The 22,769-nt window shown below is 41.8% G+C and overlaps 5 protein-coding genes across 5 annotated transcripts; 3 read left to right on the top strand and 2 right to left on the bottom strand.

The window, feature by feature from the left end:
• Positions 1-878: 878 nt before the first annotated feature.
• LOC111651687 (betaine--homocysteine S-methyltransferase 1-like) lies at positions 879-3,677 on the top strand. The gene is made up of 8 exons (XM_023401708.2): positions 879-1,035; positions 1,672-1,804; positions 1,919-2,031; positions 2,191-2,382; positions 2,482-2,629; positions 2,720-2,902; positions 2,992-3,220; positions 3,331-3,677. The coding sequence occupies exons 1-8, from the start codon at positions 1,018-1,020 to the stop codon at positions 3,518-3,520; spliced, it is 1,206 nt and encodes a 401-aa protein (XP_023257476.1). The 5' UTR covers positions 879-1,017; the 3' UTR covers positions 3,521-3,677.
• Positions 3,678-4,005: 328 nt separating this feature from the next.
• LOC111651689 (betaine--homocysteine S-methyltransferase 1-like) lies at positions 4,006-8,184 on the top strand. The gene is made up of 8 exons (XM_023401709.2): positions 4,006-4,146; positions 5,476-5,608; positions 5,742-5,854; positions 6,069-6,260; positions 6,347-6,494; positions 7,033-7,215; positions 7,360-7,588; positions 7,704-8,184. Exons 1-8 carry the CDS (start codon positions 4,129-4,131, stop codon positions 7,879-7,881), a joined length of 1,194 nt encoding a protein of 397 aa, XP_023257477.1. The 5' UTR covers positions 4,006-4,128; the 3' UTR covers positions 7,882-8,184.
• A 966-nt stretch (positions 8,185-9,150) lies between these two features.
• kgd4 (alpha-ketoglutarate dehydrogenase subunit 4) lies at positions 9,151-12,296 on the top strand. Its single transcript, XM_023401706.2, has 6 exons — positions 9,151-9,178; positions 9,374-9,512; positions 9,637-9,865; positions 11,012-11,075; positions 11,190-11,383; positions 11,666-12,296. The coding sequence occupies exons 3-6, from the start codon at positions 9,812-9,814 to the stop codon at positions 11,681-11,683; spliced, it is 330 nt and encodes a 109-aa protein (XP_023257474.1). The 5' UTR covers positions 9,151-9,178; positions 9,374-9,512; positions 9,637-9,811; the 3' UTR covers positions 11,684-12,296.
• A 117-nt stretch (positions 12,297-12,413) lies between these two features.
• On the bottom strand, positions 12,414-15,718 carry pdxp (pyridoxal (pyridoxine, vitamin B6) phosphatase). Its single transcript, XM_023401705.2, has 2 exons — positions 14,929-15,718; positions 12,414-13,577 (listed from the first exon to the last, which is right to left on the bottom strand). The coding sequence occupies exons 1-2, from the start codon at positions 15,524-15,526 to the stop codon at positions 13,231-13,233; spliced, it is 945 nt and encodes a 314-aa protein (XP_023257473.1). The 5' UTR covers positions 15,527-15,718; the 3' UTR covers positions 12,414-13,230.
• Positions 15,719-16,772: 1,054 nt separating this feature from the next.
• On the bottom strand, positions 16,773-22,139 carry LOC111651674 (UDP-glycosyltransferase 3A1-like). Its single transcript, XM_087172769.1, has 10 exons — positions 22,005-22,139; positions 21,642-21,743; positions 21,409-21,529; positions 20,950-21,113; positions 20,583-20,747; positions 19,988-20,196; positions 19,625-19,770; positions 19,321-19,406; positions 18,921-19,140; positions 16,773-18,806 (listed from the first exon to the last, which is right to left on the bottom strand). The coding sequence occupies exons 1-10, from the start codon at positions 22,084-22,086 to the stop codon at positions 18,539-18,541; spliced, it is 1,563 nt and encodes a 520-aa protein (XP_087028895.1). The 5' UTR covers positions 22,087-22,139; the 3' UTR covers positions 16,773-18,538.
• Positions 22,140-22,769: the final 630 nt, after the last annotated feature.

Below are 22,769 nucleotides of genomic sequence, written 5' to 3'. Positions count from 1 at the left end.
AACTTTGTGCATTTTAAGAAATTACTTCAAAAATTATTGTTTTTTTATCAATTATCAAAATAGGTGCTGATTAATTCCATGTCAATCAACTAATCTTTTAATTGAATCATTCATGCAGCTCTATATCTGCACTAGTGTGTTATATATAAATATATATATACATATATATATATATATATATATATATACCATAGCCTCCTTACACAACTTAAAATTTCAATAATTTTACAAAACACAAACCCAAAAATCTTTCTGTTCTTGTGTCACAGACCTTGAGTTGGGAGAATTACCCGTCTTATCAGTCTTGCGTCTCAAGACTAACAGGAATGTTAGCAGTTGGACAGAGGTGAATAATACAAGCTTATCTCCTCAGGCCTTTGCAGAAAGTTCCAACTGTGAAGACTCGGTCCCTTATTGCATCAGTATCACATGAAGAAGAAGAAACACCTGAAGGATTTCCTTTGACGTATGTATGAACAGGTATGAACTTTTTCTAACACTGAAGCTAAACTGCAGGAAGCTTCTTAAAGTAAACTATGTGCAGAATCACGTCAAACTCAGAACCACACTGGTTACGTAATAAAGATGCTCTGGTCTGTTGAACTAAGCCTGGGGCCTTCTTTTATGTTTTACACTCCACTGTGGCCCAGTTTTCCAAACAGTAATTTACAACAAAGCAGGAAGTTATTGTTAAACTAGAGATATTATTGGCCGGATTGGTAATATAATCATTAAACAGCCAGATCTCTCTTTCTGTAACAAAACACACGTCCCTGTCATTCCTAAACCGACTGTTATAACCCATGCCATCTTCATTGATCTGTGAGCCAGACAATGTTGCACAATGTACAAACAGACATGTGGAAATTAGACATGGATTTGGCACCGGCATGAAATCCTCCCATATTGATGAAGCAGTATAAAACTGGCGAGGAGCAACTCTCTGCACTCTTCAGGAATTGAAGGGGGTCACTGTTACCAAGTGCTTAGTGCTGCAGCTGAAACTGGGAAAAAGAGATGGCACCTGTCAAGAAGGTAAAAGAACCTTTCTGCAGACAACACTGCATGCATAATACTTTTATGTTCATTTGCAGAGAACAGAGATTTATTTGATGCAGCATGCAAGGCTTCAACAGCATGCAACATAATTTCATATTGTAGGTCATGGTTGTCTTACTGGTCGATGGACTGCAGTGTTGTAAGGAAAATATTGTCAGTGAAGGTTATATGAGTGTGCATGTGTTTGTGTGTGCGTGCATGTGATTTGTGAAATAGCCAGACTAGAGCGGTCGCTGCTGGAGACTCTCGGGCTAAAACTGCTTTTATCTTTTCACCTTTGTACCTGAGCTGCAGCTTCTCTCACATAAACAACGATAGAATCATAAAAATATTAATTGCACACATTGTCATTTGTCTGTTTCTGTGTGTGTGTGTGTGTGTGTGTGTGTGTGTGTGTGTGTGTGTGTGTGTGTGTGTGTGTGTGTGTGTGTGTGTATATGGGCGTATGTATGACATCACTGATCTAGACTCTCATATTGTCTTTATCTCTCGTAAATTTTGTCTGGCGTCTTGTTATTTTCAATGATATAGCAACAAAATAGCAATAATTTTATCATCCATTCAGTGTAGAGCACAGGTGAAACGTGTCCATGGATCTCTCTGCTCCTACAGGGTATCCTTGAACGGCTGAGCGCTGGAGAGGTGGTGATTGGCGATGGAGGTTTTGTGTTTGCTCTAGAGAAGAGGGGGTACGTAAAGGCTGGGCCATGGACTCCTGAGGCGACTGTCACCCATCCTGAGGCTGGTAAGACAGACAGCCAGCACACACACATATTGTATCCAAACCCCCATGAAGTCCAGAGGGAAGATGCACAAATTTACAATAACAAGGTTTTACAAATCTGTATTTTTCCATTAGTGCGGCAGCTGCACAGGGAGTTCCTGAGGGCAGGATCTAATGTCATGCAGGCATTCACATTCTACGCCAGTGATGACAAACTGGAGAACAGGGGTCAGACACTGAGAATCACTGTGAGTATCCAACTATAGCACTTCACAGCCAACATGAGCTTGTAGAGATCTTGCAAATTCCAAATGACCCCTCGCTGATTGTGGATTTATCAATGAACACGACACATACTCTACCTAGCACGATCATCCACAAAATCATCACCGGCCTCATTGTTTCAGGGAGCACAAGTCAACGAGGCAGCCTGTGACCTGGCAAGGGAAGTCGCCAGTGAGGGCGATGCTCTGGTAGCTGGTGGAGTGTCTCAGACTCCATCCTACCTGAGCTGCAAGAGTGAGACAGAGGTGAAGGCCATCTTCAAGAAGCAGCTGGAAGTGTTCATGAAGAAGAATGTGGATTTCCTCATCGCTGAGGTGGATTCAATTTGTTAATTAATAAAAAGTCGTATCAAAACGACTCCAATCTGAACTGTGATTAGCTCGGTGGTGACTGTGTTGTTTCTGTCATTGCAGTACTTTGAGCACGTTGAGGAGGCCGAGTGGGCCGTGCAAGTGCTGAAGACCAGCGGGAAACCTGTAGCTGCTTCTCTGTGCATCGGACCAGAGGGAGACATGCATGGCATCTCACCCGGAGAGTGTGCTGTCAGGCTGGTGAAGGCTGGTATGTTTTTAATCCGCCCTGCATGATCACAAACTTGAAAGTCAGCTGTTTCATCTGGTATGACAATAACCATTTCCCCCTGTTCTCCAGGTGCCCAGATTGTTGGAGTCAACTGCCACTTTGACCCCATGACCTGTGTGAAGGCTGTTAAGATGATGAAGGAGGGAGTGGAGAAGGCTGGGCTCAAGGCTCACTACATGGTGCAGCCCCTGGCATACCACACCCCTGACTGCAACTGTCAGGGATTCATCGACCTGCCAGAGTTCCCCTTCGGTAATAATTTAATTTATTTGAACATTAAAAAAACAATCTAACAGGTGATAGTGGTTTCACATTTGTTTCCATGTCCCTCTTGCTCTCAGGCCTGGAGCCCAGGATCCTGACCCGCTGGGACATGCACAAGTACGCCAGAGAGGCCTACAAGGCTGGCATCAGATTCATTGGCGGCTGCTGTGGGTTTGAGCCTTACCACATCAGGGCTGTGGCAGAGGAGCTGGCCTCTGAGAGAGGGATAATCCCTCCTGGCTCAGAGAAACATGGAATGTGGGGTTCTGGTCTGGAGATGCACACCAAACCCTGGGTTAGAGCCAGGTAAAACATCCGAAAAACAATCAGCACACTGAAAAGCACACAATTCTATGAATATTATTATTGGGTCCATTTTTTCTTCTGTGTGTAACTTGTGTCTTTATTTCCTCTAGGGCCCGTCGTGACTACTGGGAGCAACTCATGCCTGCATCTGGTCGTCCCAAGTGCCCATCCTTTTCCACACCAGAAGGCTGGGGTGTGACCAAGGGCCACGCTGACCTGCTGCAGCACAAAGAGGCCACCAGCACCCAGGAGATGAAGCATGTGCTGGAGATGCAGAAGAAGGTCAAGACATCAGCATGAGCGAGAAAACCGTTGTCAACAACAGCGGGACAAAGAGGAAGGAGTGAAGTCTTTCCCAGTTCAGTTTGGAGAGAAAAAGCACTTGTAACAGCGATGCTCCAGTTGTGGAGTATTACTTTGTAACCCCCAAAACAATAAACCTGACTTTATTACTTAATTTTACGGCTACGTGTTGTCATAAACTATGCAAAGAAAATTATGGAACAGTGTCTCTATGTCACACATGTTTCGTATGCACTGATTTAGAAGTGATTCAATCCCCAGTGGTTTGTTAGAAGTAGCTGCCTACTATCAAAGTGTCTATTCAGGGCCAAAAAAACAGAAAACCCCACAAACCAACAGGAAGACAGACAAACACACCAACAGCCATAATTAATCCGGACCAAACTAGTAGCAAACATACATTCACAATACCCTCATTCAGCTAAAGCGGGGAGGAGAAGGAGTAAACATTGCTGTTGTGTAACTTGCCCCTTGCCAATCAGAGCAGCTCTTACTTAGACCCCTCCCCTACTTCAGATAGATTTATAGAGGCCCTCTGCACCACCCTAATGTCACTTCAACTTCTCAAAGTCTGAGCAGTCAGGGGTCCACACAGCTGTAGGATTATGGCACCAGCAAAGAAGGTATGTGTGGAGTTTTGTCTAAAGTACTCTATCAGGACCGTCCTGCAGAATATCCATACACAACTGCTTGTTTTGTGGAATGCCACTAGTAATAATATGTGTGATGTCTACCTGTGAACTCTTGAGCTCCAAACTGGGGGCCCACTGGGGAACACACTGCATATTTATGGTTATGTTTTTGCGTGGTGTGTATTCTGGGCAGAAGGCTACAGTCTTCCTACTGGGATGTCAGGTCACATTTCTCTGCCCACTGAGGCTCCCAGTGGCTCCCAGAGACATAAAACCAGTAACTCCACTATGCAGTTACATAAAAGTGACTTTAAAAATGTCCCGATGAAAACTTTGGAAAAGACTTTGGAAGGAGCAAAACTGACCAGTGTTGCCTTTAAAAACTCAGAATGATGTAGATGATGAATATTATATTGTCTCATTAACAATGACTTTGAAGTATATATTCTTAAAATTAGTTAGATTTCAGCATATATGTCATTTTCATCCATTATATTCTAAAATAGTTTGAAAAAAAATGAGCTTCAATAACCTTGTTTTCAACCTTTTACCTAACGATTTGCTTTAATAAGAAACAAGGTTACACTTTCCCTCCCTTAATAATAAATAACAGACAAATTATTTTAATTACTGCCACTGTTTTATTATTGTAGGTTTTCCAAGATTTGTTGAGGGGCTTTTCATAAACTGTGGGAACTTTCAAATCTGACTCTCAATGTGGTGTGACCTAGGAGAATCTGGTGAGGGTTCATGCCATGCGTGCACACCAGTCGGAGCTTTTCTAAGATTCAAAAACATATATTAATGAATAAATAATTAAAATATCCGTTCCACTGCAGAGAATTCAAACTCATTACAGCGATTGCCATTTTTACTCTCAACAGTTTACACTTGATGACTGAATTTGATTGCAAAAGCATCCTACGCACACAGAGTCTAAAGTGGAATAAATAAGAAACTTTTCAGAGTGATGCGGTCTAAATGGTTACACAAAGTCTAAATGTTTATTTTAACAGCAGAGAATATTGGAATGAAAAGGTGCAGGTCTATCAGCCAGTAAGACCAGTGCAGCTGCTCTCAGACATATGCTGGTTTCTTGATGACTCAGGGTCATGGTGGGGTGGGGGGTGGTGCCGGCAACTTGGGAATCTACTTTGCAAGAGGCAAAATGCATAGATATAAACTCATATCAGGTGTTGCTGAGTGTTTTTGAAATGAAAACCTGCAAACCCTTTGGCCTCATTGGCTCACGTCCAACCCCAACTAGTCACATCAGTCCACATCATTCTAATCTTACCGTACATTGATCCATCAACGCAGGGAATCTTGGAGCGTCTTAACGCTGGTGAGGTCGTGATTGGCGATGGAGGCTTCGTGTTCGCCCTGGAGAAGAGAGGCTACGTGAAGGCTGGTCCCTGGACCCCCGAGGCCGCTGCAGAGTACCCTGAAGCAGGTGAGAACAAGTTAACTTTAACACTCAATTTCAACCGGAAAATGGCTTCTGCAAATTACTCCTCTTTATGCATTGTGTGACATACTTTAGATTTGCTAATGTGTATGCAATCTGTTTGATTGATGATCCTCAGTGCGACAGCTGCACAGGGAGTTCCTGAGGGCCGGGGCCAACGTTATGCAGACCTTCACCTTCTATGCCAGTGATGACAAACTGGAGAACAGGGGCAACAAGCTCACCTTCACTGTAGGTTAAATGGGACATCACACCACATTCATAGGAATAAGCAGATCAAATATAAAATAAAAATATCATCTGTACATGGAAAACAGCTTGTGAACGATGTAGAATCAATACTCATTAGCAGAATCTCAACTCTATAGAAATACCAGTGACATTATACTACATGTATCAGGGTCCTCAATTTGATTCTGACCTTTGTTTCACCATCTTTCTGCAGGGTGCTCAGATCAATGAGGCCGCCTGCGATCTGGCCCGTGAGGTTGCCAATGAGGGCGACGCTCTGGTTGCCGGAGGAGTGTCTCAGACTCCATCCTACCTGAGCTGCAAGAGTGAGACAGACGTGAAGGCCATCTTCAAGAAACAGTTGGATGTGTTCATCAAGAAAGACGTGGACTTCCTGATTGCTGAGGTAAAAATAAATAAATAAAAACATCAGTTCATCTTCATATATTACGTTAAGAGAAACATGATTTGACCGGTATCTCTGTCCTGCAGTACTTTGAGCATGTTGAAGAGGCCGTGTGGGCTGTGGAGGTGCTGAAGGAGACAGGGAAGCCCGTGGCTGCTTCTCTGTGTATCGGACCAGACGGAGACATGCACGGTATCTCTCCTGCAGAGTGCGCTGTCAGGCTGGTCAAAGCTGGTGGGTACAGTGCTCTTGAATATACCCCTGAACATAACTTGTTGTTGTATCTCAACTGTAAAGGAATGGCACACATTTTTCTTAATAGATGATCTAAATAGTGATTGGAATTCTAGTTTTTGATTACTGGAAGTAAATGTAAAAAAGAGAGAAACATGGTATTTGAGATTTAACTTTAAACTTGAACTCTTGTCCTCGCATGGCCTCTCTCTGGTGTATCTAAGCAGTGTTTATTATGATGGCAAGGGCTAGATTTCTAACAAGCAGACATGAGATATGATATACGTTCTTAGTTTACTGGCATAATGAATTAATACCTGGGATCAGACTAAGTGCCAGACCTGTTTCCAGTAGTTGTTATGTTGAGTCACAGACGCCAAAAACGTTGACCGTTAAAAGCAATGAACCAAATTCTAAATGTCTTATAGATTCAGCCCAAACCTTGCAACCACAGCTGCCAACCACAGTTAGTGTTGTCTCTCGTACTTGTGTTCTTATCTGCAACAGTCAGCTCACACCAATGCATGTTCTTCTGTAGGTGCCCAGATTGTTGGAATCAACTGCCACTTTGACCCCATGACCTGTGTGAAGGCTGTCAAGATGATGAAGGAGGGAGTGGAGAAGGCTGGGCTCAAGGCTCACTACATGGTGCAGCCCCTGGCATTCCACACCCCCGACTGCAACTGTCAGGGATTCATCGATCTGCCAGAGTTCCCCTTCGGTAATAATACACTGTGTTTTCAGTGAAATTTTAACATTCAGTTCATGTAATCATCAAAGTCAACCATTCAACGCAGAAATTCACAGTATCATCAAAAGCAACCAACCTGCAATTGTATGTATATAACACTGACTCTTCTGTCAGGTCTGGAGCCCAGGATTCTGAGCCGCTGGGACATGCACAAGTACGCCAGGGAGGCCTACAATGCTGGCATTCACTTCATTGGTGGCTGCTGTGGATTTGAGCCTTATCACATCAGGGCTGTGGCAGAGGAGCTGGCCCCTGAGAGAGGCTTCCTCCCAGCTGCATCAGAGAAACACGGCAACTGGGGTGCTGGTCTGGAGATGCACACCAAGCCCTGGGTCAGAGCCAGGTCAGTCACTCTCCCAACATAAATGTGAACAGAAACTCAAATATGAAATACTGACTCTTCAGCATCAGTGAGTGACAACAGGTTTGAGTATGTCTTGTCTTCTTGTCTCATTTAGAGCCCGCCGTGACTACTGGGAGAACCTGAAGCCAGCTTCCGGTCGGCCCCAGTGTCCCTCCATGGCTGTCCCCGATGGCTGGGGTGTTACTAAGGGCCATGCTGATCTCATGCAGCAGAGAGAAGCCACCTCTCAGGACCAACTCAAACAGCTGTTCGACAGGTCAAAGACCCACTGAGTCAGTCTGTCTACTTCAGACCTGACAGCAGAGCTGAGTCAAACAGCTGTGCTGTGGAGCTGCTGATGCTGCACAGTGGTTTGGACTGCATCTGTAAACAGTGCTCCACCTAGCAAACACAATGTCAGGGGCAGAGTCCTCACTTGAGACTGGCACTGTTGTGCGTATCTGTTGATTGTAAAACTGTAGTTTATGTGAAGCCACAGTGGTATCTCAAGTCAGGAGATCGGGACCTTTTTGTTTTCCATGACTCTGGACCAGTTTGTTTAATGAAAAAAGATCTAATAAAATGTGAATTGGTTACTTGACTGTTGAGATGTAGTTTCTTGCTGTGGGTGTGTGTGTGTGTGTGTGTGTGTGTGTGTGTGTGTGTGTGTGTGTGTGTGTGTGTGCAAAGACAATGATAATTACAATTAAAGGATTAGGCCTACATTAGTGTGCTTCGTAGCAGACCTCATCATGATTTTCATTACTTACCATGGAAAAAGAAAAAGAGACTAATCATAGATCTATTAACTCAAGTACATGAAACATTTAACAGCATACACATAATAAAGTGGTTCTCTGCACCTCACAATGTAATTTCAAAACATGCCATAAAGGTTTGAAATTCCCTATAGTCCCACTCTGTGGTTCAAGAGTTGGAGAGGAGCTTGATTATTTATGAATGCAGAATTACATAAATGAAGATGGACACTAAACATTATGAGGCTTTAGAGAATCATCATGCAATGAATTAGGACTCCAGTAGATGGCGGTGTTATGGTAACATGGCCCATATAGTTGACCGCATTTACAAAGAGCCTCGTAGGAAAGATGCTCCAATAGCTACCAGTATTCGCAACAATGTCTTCATTTATTTATTTATTTTTTTTTTTAAAGCTAAACTCAAATGAGTAACACTCAGAAAACCTAAAGGCGGTGCCAGTCGTTAACATAAGAACTGTAAGGCGACTGTTATTTTCATTATCAATACATATCATAGTTATTTTCTTTAAAAATCGATTGATTGGGCAGAGTATATAAATAAACAAATAAATATTGCCATCATTAGTCCCTGAAGCACAAGTAGAAAACTGGGAAAGTAGCAAATATTCATATACAGTTGAATCAACTCCTCTTAAACCTAGACAACTAAATGTGTTTAAGGCGCTCTGTGAGTTTACTGATAGTGACACATCTTCTCAAATAAAATATCTCTGCTGCTTTTCTCGTCTTTGATTGGACGAGCTTCGACCACATGACCAAGTGATCCTTTTTTTTTTTTTTTTGAAGGCGGAGTGAAATTAAAGATAGGGTATGATATTTCGTCTTTGCTTGACACAGTTGTCCTGCATTGACATTTTCAGATATAACGCAGATATTATTCTTGCCATTTATTTGCTTTGTGGGGAATAAAACTCTGGAGCCTCGCTGAACCTCGACTGGTTTTGCTCAATAGCAGATTAAGGTCTTTTATTTATCTATTTCTGTGTGTCCTTGTTTTTTACAGGAGGCTAACTTACAACCCGGACGGATTTAGGCTGTAGTAGGCTATGGCCTGAGATTTGACCTAGCGGGACAATCCCTGGTACCACACATTCATCGGCTGCTGGCCATAATCACCAAGAGAGGTACAGACACAGCTATAGGTAAGGTGCAGCTGATAATAGACTCAAAATTTAAAGGTTAAATTCTTAATTTACACATTCTAGTCTAAAATATAAGCGTTACTAATATGAATAACCTTCGCCTTTATTGTTACCTCATCTTTAGGTTGTAGCAGGCAGGCACGTCTCCCCAGTACTATTACCATAAACTGCATCCTCCGCACTACGGTGTGTGTTATGATATAGACTTCACTGTTTAGCGTACTAACAGCGCCATCTTGTGGTGTGTTTGGACGACTACAAGGAGCATTTCATACCGGAAGTAAAACTGTGAGGTCGTCATGGGGAGCAAAGTCAGCTCCAAAATGGCAGCTCCAGCCGCCCGAGTTATTCAGGTAAGGTTTCTCCTGAAATTTTAACCACTCTAGACATGTATGTGTTGTGCTCAGATGAACAGTACAAAGTAAAATGTCGCTTTTGTTTGTTGTTGTTCTGCCCAGTTGAAAACTGACGTCGTTGAGGCCTTGGGTGACAAATCGTCGTACCCTTGTTGATGTCCTTGTTTAACCGCAAACACTCAGTCCTGTCATGTCTTGAATCACGTTGAGACAAATGCCTTTTACTGACTTAATCGATATTAGAAGTTAAGTGTCCACTGTTTGAGCTGCGGCATTAGACCAGTCTGTCGTGGCTCATTACAGCAGTCACATCTGTTGAGGAGCTAGCTAACTAAATGTACCTAAAAATAGCTGCAGGACAGAAACACATTGTCGACAGTTATTCAGTCAGTATGTATTTAGTCATTTTGTCGTATCCTCTCGGTCAAAGCTGTGTATCCCAATGGCTGAGTAAACCTGTAAACACTGTCTGTATGAATTGGGACTGCCACTAATGACTATATTCATTATTGATTGATCTTTTATTTCCATTAGTTGGTGGCTTGTTTATTAGTGTCTGATGCTGTCTTCTGATTTCCTTTGCATTGTCCAAACAACAGTCCAAAATATATTCAGTTACAATAAATGAATGAAATGTAGCAAGTAATTGCATCAGAGAAGATGGAACTAGCTACTTTTTTGACATTTTTGTTTGATTAATTATTTACACTGTCAACCAATTAGCCAAATTATCATCTGGTAATTGTTTTCTGTTGATCAATTAACCAAGTAATTGGTCTAAAATTTCAGCAGAAGGGTGGGTGAAAATCCCTGTATTTTTACGTACATTTTGTGCCTTAGGTGTCACAATCTGAAGCTTCATCATTAACAGATCATAATCAAAACCACAAAGAAATTCTTCCCAAATGCCCCTCGTGCTATCCACTTATTTCCCTGGCCACCACACTTGTTTTGACATATCTGCTACTGAAACACTGGTGGCAGATTCTACAAAAATCTATCAAATCTCAGTGTCTAAAACTAAGACTGTCTGCATAGGTACGATACAACATGTGGGAGGTGGGAAAATACAGATGGACTGGCCTGTTAACTTACCCATAAGTGTTAAATAACAGCTGTCTGATTTTTGTGTGTTTTTCTCAGGCTGTACGGCCTCATGCTCCTCTGATCAAGTTCCCCAACAGACAAGGCGTCCCAAAGCCCAATGGTAAGTCTGTAATTAAAGTGAAGTCAGATAGTGTGAATCTGCCCTATACGTTGTTTGTGATGTATCTAGTGTCTTTATTAAAACTTCAATTCTTTTTTTCCCTTCCTTTTCAAGCCCAAGAGGCATTAAAAACATTAGCAGTTAACTTTCCACAACACAACGCACAACCTTCAGCTGCAGCACCGCCTCCGTTATCGAGACCTTCTGCCCCAATCTCTGGCATGCCAGACACACTGGCCTCTATTCAGCTACTCCCTGCAAGGTACCGCAGGAGACCGTTGACAGCGGATGAAATGGACTTCATCCAGGTGAGGGGTAGAACTGACCACCTACATACTAGACTGTGCCTGTAGCATTTACACCAAATAATTTGGCCCTTAAAAACCAAGTAGGGTGGGTCGAGGTAGCGAAAAGTAGGGAAAAAATGTCTAAAATGTTCACTTGAGCATTTCATCAGTTTGAACATAATCTTTATCCTTTTTGCATGTGTAGTGTTCATGTATGAGGAGCTTTCATGTCATGTTGCCTATTGGTAAATCAATTTATTTCTTTTTTACAGATTTGTAATACATTTTCTTTCTTTGCCACAGCGCGGTGGACCAGAGTGACATGAAGCAACTCAAGCACTGCAACCAAAGTCCTTATCTGTTGGAGATCAGTATGTGTCTTTAATTCTGTTCCTCAGCACAAGAGAACCTAATGCCACGAGACATGATCTAGAATAAAGTATTTCATAAATCCTGTTAAAATGTACATATGTTTATTTTTTAGATATTAAATCTTGATTGTATTTCACTAGTAAGTTCATACGAAGGGACATCTTCATTGTGTTTCACACAGTAAATCCATAACAATAGCTTCTAAGTTTTAATTATTTACTTTACTTGCACAACAACTATACTTTACAGACTTGTTTTTTGTTAAACCTTGGTTTTAACAATGTACTAGCTCAGATTTTTCTGATTTTTAATTTTGTCATATAATTTCTCTGAGCTTCACTTGCAATACCACCATACCCAAATCCAACGATGAAGCTCTGGTGCATAGAAAAACACCAGGTTCCTTTGCTTTCCACTCTAATAAAACTGACTGATCTATGTTTTGGAACTAAACAAGGCTGACGAGATGCTGGATGTCACATTGGAATAGTACTGAGTGAAATGGTGTCAAGTTCATGTGAACTGCTGGATTTAAATGATTAAAAAGATTATTGTATTATGATTGTGGTGTTCTTATCATGCTTGATGTAGATATGTAGACCCTAAACAAGCAGACGATAAGGACATTTGTAATAACAGGACATCATTGTCTTCAACAGATGAACAACATCATTCAGAATGAATTTTAACTATTTATTGTTGTTACCGTTGCTGGCATGCTCTATATGGTAAACACTGACAACATTGAAATTTCACAACAGCGCAGTATGATGGGCCACCATTAATGTGCTACTCCTTTACTAACTATGAGATTCTGTAAGCTGTCTATTTCTCAGATGGATATTGGCACAAGTGGTTCAGACATGACAGAAAGGCCAAAAGTGAAAATACACTTCACTTGTCTGACTGGCAGATTGTCGTCTCACTTTCTACCAGAGCTGAGAAAAGCTCACCTAGTTTTTATTTTCTCCTCTTGGCATGAATTAAGTCAAAGAGAAGTCACACCGAGGCAAATATGTATGAGGAAACAATTCTGTGTTAGTAAGTACACGTCTGCCTCTTTGGCAGAAAATGAAATAACCAGCTCCTAAACACATGAATGCCGTTACAGAACAATTCATGGCTTTACAAAAATACCTCTGGATGCTGAAAACCCCAATATCAAACACGACCTATAACCTTTATGAACAAGAAAGTGCAGTATATTCATATATCAACACTTACAGCAACAAGAACTGTCAAGTCACAAATGGGCACAACACAATAAGAAACACTGAGGTATGCACTGGATTACTGTGACTATTTTGAGGAGAATATTCTGGCCTAAGCATGTCTTGGTCACAACAAACAGCGCCTTGGTACTGAGGAACATTTATGGTTTTTGATAAGTGTGGATTGGAACGGTTTTTTCTTTTTTTTGCAAACGCCAGACTAAACATTGCACTTGAAATGTAGTAGAAGCAATCTGTGCTCCATAGTAGAGGCAAAAGGACTCATCAATTGCTCTGTTCGTCCAGTTCCTCAAAAGCAGGTAAGAAATCAGCGATGGTGTCCACCACGTAGTCGGGCACCAAGCTGTGGTTGGTGGTCAGCTCACTATTCCTGTACTCCTGTGCCTCCTCGATCTGAGACACGCCAGTGAGGGTGAGCATGGTGTCAAGGCCGCAGTTGGACCCAAACAGCATGTCTGTCTCCAAGCGGTCCCCGACCATCAGGCACTGGGCGGGGTCCACCCCCCTAAACTGGCTGGAGATGCACTCGAACATGAAGCGACTGGGCTTGCCGATCACAGTGGCTTTGCGGCCTGAGGCCACCTCCAGGGCTGCAGTGAGGGACCCAGAACCTGCCAGGGGGTTAAGTTAAAAGAAAGGTCAGATTAAAGTGTATCTGAAAAGAGACAACCTCTCTCAACCACCCACTAACGCCTCTTTAGTTAAGTTTGGAGGCTAACCCAAGATGGATTACTGGACGGATAAAACTGGCAATTGCCCTGGTGCCTCACACTTCCTTGGACCCTGACACTGTATCAGTTGAATTTTGGTAACTTGTTGCCCATGAAACATTGCTAAAACTATAGCCATTCAGAGGTTCAGGTCCTGCATTATCAACTAATCTTTTCAATATTTTGTCTTTGTTGTTACAGTAGGGAAGTGACAGGAAATGAGGAGGAAGATAGGAGGTTTGACATGCAGCAAAGACCCCAGGCTGAACTTTGTTGGGATTAAAGGGTGAGCATCTTAAAACATTCAGGCCACCAGGACACTCTATTATCACCTGATCTTGAGACCCTGCATTATAGTCTCAATACCTGTAACATATCTGTTTGGAATACACTTTCATGATGCTCATCCATTCCTAAATAAATATGCGTTAACACAAACTGACACAAACCTGTGGCCAGGTGCTATTTCAGCACACGAGTGCTGCTTTGTACCTTGGACTCTAGGCTATATACAGTATACTGTAATGAAGCCTGTTATCTGTTGTGTGTACTGTACATGATGGGCCCCTTACAGATGATGGGGTACATCAACAATGCACACATAGTGAGAAGAATGGCAGTCACTGCCCCCACCCCCCAACCCCACCCCAGCAAACACCATGTCTGTATTTTTGACAAAGGAAGTGTTTAATGCAGCTGAAAAGCAGGAATTGCAGCTAGAATTTGCAGGTTGACCTTTAAAGTTCTGTCGTTTGTTGAAGCTATTTTGTTCATGCTGGACGTAAAGAGTGGCTGTCTAAATCCTCTTAACCCCAAACCTTCCTGTCACAGCAGATTCACTCCAACAATCTTCTCCACAAATATTGTACAAAATATCATATGTAGCATCTAAATATTACAGGACACCATTAAAGGAACCTGTGATGCAGATGGAGGGCTGATGTCACACACTTAAATACATTGCTTTACTAATTTATAATTACTTAATGATGCAATGTGCAGCTGTACTAAGAAGAGAAATACTAACACAACAAACTGGGGTTCTGGTTAAGGGGCCCCTGACCCTTTTGGCTCCAGGGCCCGTGCCCAGTAGGCCTTTTCACTAATCTGTCCGTGTTGGCAGTAATACATATGTCCAGTTACACTGGAATGGTCCTGAACTTTACTGATACGAGCAGTACTGTGCAGAACTAGACATCAATGTACTGGACTAAGACGAGCAAAGATTCATTGAACATCAACACCACTCTACCTGGCAGTATCCTTCCACCTGACAGAGGGTGCCAGGGGTCGTTGTCGGTGGCCAGGAAGAGACACTCCGGGTCCTTCAGGTAGCACGAGGCTTTGGCCAGTTTGAGAAAAGTCAGTTTATCATCATGTCCCACCAGCACCGCCTTAACGTCCGGAGCCAAGGCGCAGTTGTAGATGGTAGCGTCCGGATCATCCGCCTCCTCCACGCAGGGGATGCCCGCCTCCTGCAGCTCTCTGCACAGTCCGTCGCAGCCGATCACGAACACCTGGCCACGGACCTTGACGACGTCTCTCAGGTAGAGAGCCGAGCAGTACGACGAGCTGAAGATCTGCTCCAGCATCACGTCGGTGAAGCCCAGCCGGTAGAACTTACTCACATAATTCTCCCGGGGCCTGGTGCAGTTGTTGGTGACGAACACTACGTTTTTGCCTTGTCGGATCAGCGAACTCACCACCTTCGCCGCGCCCGATATCGCCTTCTCTCCGTTCCATATGACCCCGTCGCAGTCGAAGAGAAAGAAGTCCTTCGCCTCCAACAGATTTCTAATCTGCGGACCTCGAATCTTCTGGCAGCCTTTGAACCCAAAGGCGCCTGCCATTCCGGCTTTTTCCTCCGTTTCTTCCGTGTTTCACCTGCTAATGATTCCCCATGTTAAAAGCTGGTGCATAATGCGGTGAAGACAGCGGGTAAAACGGAATGAAAACAAATCAATGTCAAGAAATCACATTGCAGAGTCCTTGGTGCGGTTACATACACGGACAGTGGTCTACATAAACATTGACGTCTGGCCACACCCACGCTGGCAGCTCTGACCAATCAGACTACAGCACTTCAACCAATCAGATTTGTGTGTGTCACAAGCCTTTCATGAACAACATCCTCTAAAAATTAAATTGCGCCCTCATGGTAGCCAATGGACATTTCATATAAAAAAATGTACATAACGTCTAAATAACACTTTCCCATTGCTATATACATTATAGCATTGTAAACACATGTCTTATCTCAATCTTCAAAAACCTCAAGCTTATAAAATGTCTGCCCTGAAAGCCTTTGTGCAGTAAATAACACTGCAATTTTTATTTTAATCAACATTTTCATCCTAGTAAACACTTTTCTCAGTTTTTGTGATAAAATAAAAATTTAAGGACTCAATTCCAGACTAAAATAACTTTCATTTAAGAGTCACATTTTAGAAGCTGATAATATGATTATTGTGATTTTTTTTCTTTCAATAAATTCTACGTTTATGAAGGTTGTAATGGCCAGGTTTAATTTCCCAGGTCTAATATTTTGTACACTCAAGATATATAAATGAGGGTAGACAAAATATTGGTAAAATTAAATATAATTCCACTAGAAGCTGTAACCTCTTAAATGACCATTTGGTTAAATCAACACCGCTCTAAAACAGTCTCAACACAAACTGAGTTCAAACTAATAAACTTGGAAATGAGTGCATGTTTTTGCATGTAAGAAGAAAAGTACGGCCGTCAGAGAAATAGAGTGAATCTAGCGGAGCAGACTCATAGGTTATTAAAATATCATATCAGAAAAGCTGTAATTTTCTTCAGCATTTGAATAAATGTACTTGGTTATTTAATTTCTACTTGATCTATGAGTAGTGCTGGAAACTCAACAGTCTTTTTTCTCAGGTCACTAGATGGGGCTCTAACCCACAAACAACACAGATTTGAGCTTCAGAACACAAATTGGTTAAAATCCCTGCAGTTCCATTACATACAGTACATTCATGCAGTGATACCCTCTCTACAGTGTCCCACTGTCTCCTCATTTGATGACCTGTTACTATAAATCAGAGCCAACAGGTTAACATTAGAATTCAATCAAATGTATGTACCTTTAATGCCATGTTTGTTCAAACATCCTATTTAACACACCTAGAAGAAATTCAAATCAGAGCTGTTACACCTCTTTCTGAACAAAACCTCTACAACCTTTACATCACTAACATTTGATGCAATTATCATTGTCAGTTTATTTTTGATACTGTTTCTAAAGGATACCTGTTGAAAAACTGATTCAAACTAAGTGTCATGGTTAAATAAAATGTAGATGATTGCTCCAACTTAAACAAAAAAGGAAAAACTGTAATTGAAATGCAGTTACAGTGTTAAAATTTACAAAAGTGTTAGTTTATCACTGTTTGGACAGTTGTCTATATCTGTTTTATTCTGTGGTATCTATCTATCTTCTTTTTCTATTTGCTTTTTTTCCCCCTCTCTCCAATGAATTAGCTTTGTTCTACTTCTACTATTTTCTTCTGCTTCATTAAAGTTAGCTTTTTTTTTTTCCCATTTTCTTTTTTTTTCCTGTCATGCTTTGGCTGCTTTGCCCTGTCTGTTTTGGATTGCGTGCAAGACAGAGGAAGACTCATTGGCACCTGCAACTGCCAGACAAATAGACAAATGAAATGCAGGGAAGGAATGAAGGAAAAGACAGCTGAATGGACGGAGAACAAACCTTCCTAATTGGTCATTATTTCCTTGATAATCTATATTTTCCTCCCTGCTAACCCTCAACACAGATGTGAGGAGTGGGAGGGAGGTCAGAACAGAGAGGGAGGGGGTCCTCAAAGGCCTGGTCTGCTCTCAACAGTGGCTTGCGCGCTGACCGTGAACATTGCTGTGTGCTTTTGTGCCTTGTTTAGAGAGGGAAAGGAGACTCAGTGGAAACCAGCAGAGGAGGGTGTGGGGGTCAGAGTTTAGACTTGCAGGTGGTGCTGGTGGTTAATAACTGAAGAACGGGTACACCATAATGCTTCCCCACACACACACACACACACACACACACACACACACACACACACACATATGCACAAAGAGAGAGAATTCAGGTGTATTGTGTAACACTCAACATATATTGTTTACACATATGTACCTAAACTAGACAATTAAAGCACACAAAACATCCATTTATCTACTATAACATATCTTGCTGCCATTTTGAAACATGCAACAACACAAAAGCACAAAAGCATGACTTAATTAGGGTGTATGTGTGTGTCAGCCAGGTCAAAACAGCACAGAGGTGTTGGACAATGTGGCGCTGCAGTACAAATGAGATGTCTGGTAGACATGACGGCGCTGGGAGGGGAGAGGGCAGGAAACTTGGCATTAGGGGTATTCCACTGATGTGAAACTGGAAATTCCTCTGTGTACATAAAGTACTCTGTGAAATGCTAAGTTGAGCAACAGTGTTAATGCTATCAAAGACAACTAATATTGAAACCACTTTCAAGTTAAATTTAAATTTTTTTTGCTGTACTTTTTATCTTTCCATTTGATAATTCTGGAAAAAAAACTTTTTTTTAAAGTTATTTTTTGTCCGTGAGGCATAATATGTCTGTGCCTGGTCAAAGCAAATATCTTCTGCATCAACATACCAGCCTGTTATGCTGTTTAATGTATTTAAAGGTAAACTGTATGAATCAATTACAAGCATGGCTTATTTATTGAGCTGTATTTTAGGGCAGTAAGGGTCATTTTAAAAAAGTTCTCATGTACAGTATACAATAAGTCCAAGATAAACAAGTGACACAGAAGTGAGGTATAAATCTGAAGTATCTGTAAGGAAACACTTAGTACTGCTATTGTATTTTTTTGTGTTTATACCTGCTATTCTTGTTTCTACAGAAAGTCCAGCAGAGAACTACAGGACCAAAAAGGCCCAGGGAGAGAAGAAGCACCAGGTCCAGCAGGTATCTCTGGTACCATGGTTGTGTCAGTGAAGCTGGCCTTAAATGAGCACCACCTCCACTGTGCAGGACGTGCTCCACCCACTGGATGAGTCGAAGGGCTGGAGGGACAGGATGGGATTTGTGGATCTTACTAAGGGATAAAGCTGAAGACTTGAACCTAGAAGAAGAAAAATGATAGGTGAAAAATACAGAAAGAGAAATGCAGTGAAGCTACATGCATCTTTGTACTCTGCTGGCATCACAAATAACACCTAGCCATCCCTCCACATACCTGGTGTCCTGAATCAGTGTTTGAATAGTGGAACTGAGCAGTTCCCTGGTGATGTGTGTGGGGCTGATGATGAGGCCAAGTCCCTTTGTTTCAGCCCTTACCACATTATCAAACTGGTCTCCAAACAGAGGGATTCCCAGCACAGGAACAGCGTGGTACACTGCCTGGAGCAGGCTGTTTTGTCCACCATGGGTGATAAAGAGACGTACTTGTTTGTGGCCTTAGGTAAACAGAAAAATAGTGTCTGACAGGAATCCATCCAGAAATGCATTGTTTTGGTCTTTCAGATAGTCCAGAACACCCAGAATGAACAAACCTTTTGACATTCTACCGTATACTGTAATGGGCCTTTATGTTTGTGACAAAAGGCTAGTGTGAGAGAGAGGCAGACTGTTCCTACCCAGCAGGTCATTGAGAGGCAGCCAGTCCACTAGCCTGAGATTGGGAGGTCTGTTCAGGTGAGATGGCCATCGCTTGGGGTCATACCTGCAAGCAAAACACCGTGGGTTTAAGAACTTCCTGTAACATCCTGAAAATACCAAGTTTGTTTGTTTTAGGGATTGATTTAATTTTTTCATGACTGTTAAAAGGACTCTGTGTGTGTGCCTTGCCCTCCATTTAGGTGTTGTGGTTTATCTGTATGGAACACACAACGTTAAAAAATTATATTTCTTATGCCTGCATTAATTATGTCATGCTTTTACCTCCAGATCACCCCCTGAGGAATCCTGGAGAAGCCAGCCACCAGCTCCACAAGCAGTGGGTCCACAGAGACAGAAGAGACCATTGATCCCAGAGTCACAACAATGAAACCTGCTTCTCCAATACTGGAGATCCACAACTCAAGATCCTGGGGGATCAAAGGGGTAAGAGTATGGGCAATAAAGGAAATATGTAGATGGAGTTTTGCAGAGTGTCGAGCAAGGAAGGATTGGTTGTGCATAAGGAGGAGTAAAAGTTCATAGGGCAGTGAGGGTGAGAAAGGTAAAGAGATGGAACAAAGGTGAGTTGTTATGAAACCATGACTCTAACTAACCTATTTGGATACGTATGTCAAGAAAACAGACCTGTTCAAGAGGCTTTGCAGGTTTATTCAGTAGACCTCCCACCAGCACAGTGTAGGGCATAAGAGGCTGTGGGAACTCCAGTGAAAAGTCAGTGTTGAAGGCCCAGAGTTCAGCTCCTTGGTATAGCTCCTCCAGACCACCAGGGGTTGAGCCTGACTCAAGGTAGCGTTCAGCTACGTCCCTAAATGTTGACCATATAAGTTCCTGGCCTTTGATACAAGACACAAAAAGCACCAACATTGTACGCCAAATATTTGTGGAATGTCTTTCAAATTTTATATAACATAATTTCTTGTTAATGGATAGTAGCTAAACCACTTTCTGACTAGCTGCAATAATTAGTAATATGCACTAATGAAGTCAACAAGGAGAATGAAATACGCAAGATATGCAAATAAGAAATGCAAGGAGAATAAGATATGAGAAAAATTAAAATGTAAAAATTCTATATATTCATGATATCCAAAAGTGTGCTCATTTAGAATATGTCTGGAGGGCCATTGACCAATACAGTGCAGAATTAATATCTGTCTCATTGAGAGGGCCAGATAATACCTTTGACACTATGTGATCTCCTATGTAACACCATTCTCACCTACTGGAGCAAGAAAAGAATAAAAGAGGTTCTTCACACGACCCCAGACGTTCATGTGGTCGGACAGCTGGGAACTGAAGACTGGGATGTAGGAGAGTGGGCTGGGAAGGGCGATGGACAGAGGACCATTCAGAGTGCCAGGATAGAAAGCTACGTAGTGGAGACCTGGAGTAAATCAAGAGTAGAGTGCATGGGACTTTTGTAATGCTGTTCACTTATTTGTAGCTGGTTGAACACATTTAAATATATCTGCGATTTGCAAATAACATAAGTGGGATGGTATTGGTAAATAATACATTATTGTAGAAATGTTAAAACATGTTTAACATGTAAAAGGATGATAGTAAGTGATGAACAGCAGATGTACCAAGTCTGTGTGCCAGGATGAAGGAACAGGGGTTAAAAGCATCAAGGATGGTGATGTCGAAGTGTTGCTTCTGGAGGAAAGTTATGATCTCTTTATCCCCTAAGAGCTTGTCACACTGATAGGACAGGTGCCCCATGAAATTTAAAAAGTTACTAAAGTTATCCCTGAGAGAAAGAGAGAGGACGGAAAGTGAGTAAGATAAAGACAGAAAAAGAAGCAAGGGGGTTGATAAAGGACCAATTTAAATCTGACATTATATAATCCTGTTAAAGGCAAATATTTTCAACTATTCACATTAATCCAAGAAGGCTCATTAATCTTCTGTATAACAGAGACAAAATGAGCACTGGTATAAGATAAATCCAAGAGTTAAACATGATAAAGTAGCCTACACAAGCTTGTCTGTTTCCCACAACATAATCATAGATGTAACCAAGTGTCCTAAAATCTGTGTGATACCTTCCCAGTAAAAACTGTGTTTGTTGCTCCAGGAACCAGCCATTGTATTCTTTGATATATTTCTCTCCTAAGGACCAGGAGCTCGTCTGGTAACTGTCTGCACGGCCTTCATAAGAGAAACCTGGGAGGACGTCATTAACATGAAAATTAGACAGACTAAATCAGAAAAAATGAGAGAGAAAGTTGTTCAATATGTTTTTCCATACATGTAAGTTTAATGTTTAATAATATACCTGTGATAATAGGGTTGCCCAGTTGCAAGAGCATGCGGACCTCATGGCCACGCTGGTGTAAGTTATGAGAAATTTCATCTAATAACAAGTAGTGGCTTCCTCCTTTAGAAGAGAAGGAAGGAGATGAGGTGACAAGAACTCCAAAAATATTATCACTGTGCCATCTGACCATATGGCTTGCTGTTTGAAAAATACTATAAGAATTTACACATAATGCACAAACTGTAGCAAATTTCCTTTAGATTTTCAACTCTGTTGAAAATCTGTTACTGCACTTAAATAACTCCCCAGTCTGACAAATATTTACACTGAATATCTCTAACTTGAAAAGGGCACTTCTACAATCGCTGCTCCACTACTCACCAATTAGACAGACAGTCAGGATCTTGGCAGACTGAAGTACTGGAAGAGCCAGAAGAGAAAACATCCAAAATACAATCCCCATGTTGTTATTGTAGTAGCACACTGTGACCTGCAGCCAATGTCAGAAATAGTCTTCCAGTTCCAAAATAAACTGTAATGAAAGCCTGCGTGAACAACAGTTCCTTGTGACAAATTTTGCCCGCTCAACTCAGTAATAAAGCAACAGAGTCAGATCCAGCGAGTAACCGGGAGAGAAAGGTCCTGAAAAAATTTCCACAAGAAAACGGCAGGATAAAACGCAGAATTACCAACATAAAACTGAGAAAAATTGCATTCTTGGTAAAATCATGTGCACCAAGTTAGGTCCTAAAAAGTCTTCTTTATGGTCTCATGTCCGTTTGAGCCAGAAATAAAAGTTTTTTAAATTTTTAAAATTTGATAGGGAGGAAAATCCCAAATCCTTATCTCGTGTACTTAGAATGTATCGAGTGTTCTTTTCCTTGCTACAGATGGAAAAAGTCCAATATTAGGATGCTGATTCATTCCTTATTATTCAGGAGGTTTTGGATGCAACTATACGAATATGGCTCTGTCTAAATGACACGAGTGGCTCTGTTTTCTCTAAAAGTCAGACACAGAGAAGTCCAAGAGCTCTGGACCTGCACTGACAATGAAAGGGAGGGAAGAGAGAAAGTGCAGAGGGAAGGGGGATGGGAGGTTCCCCCAGCTCCTGTTGCATCAAATTAAAAAAATGGAAATGTTACA

This window comes from Seriola lalandi, unplaced genomic scaffold (assembly GCF_002814215.2).
Source record: "Seriola lalandi dorsalis isolate HSWRI2012SDOR001 ecotype SW California unplaced genomic scaffold, Sedor1 jcf7180002053713, whole genome shotgun sequence".
In the NCBI taxonomy this organism is placed as follows: domain Eukaryota; kingdom Metazoa; phylum Chordata; class Actinopteri; order Carangiformes; family Carangidae; genus Seriola; species Seriola lalandi.
This window is presented reverse-complemented; position numbering and strand designations above follow the sequence as displayed.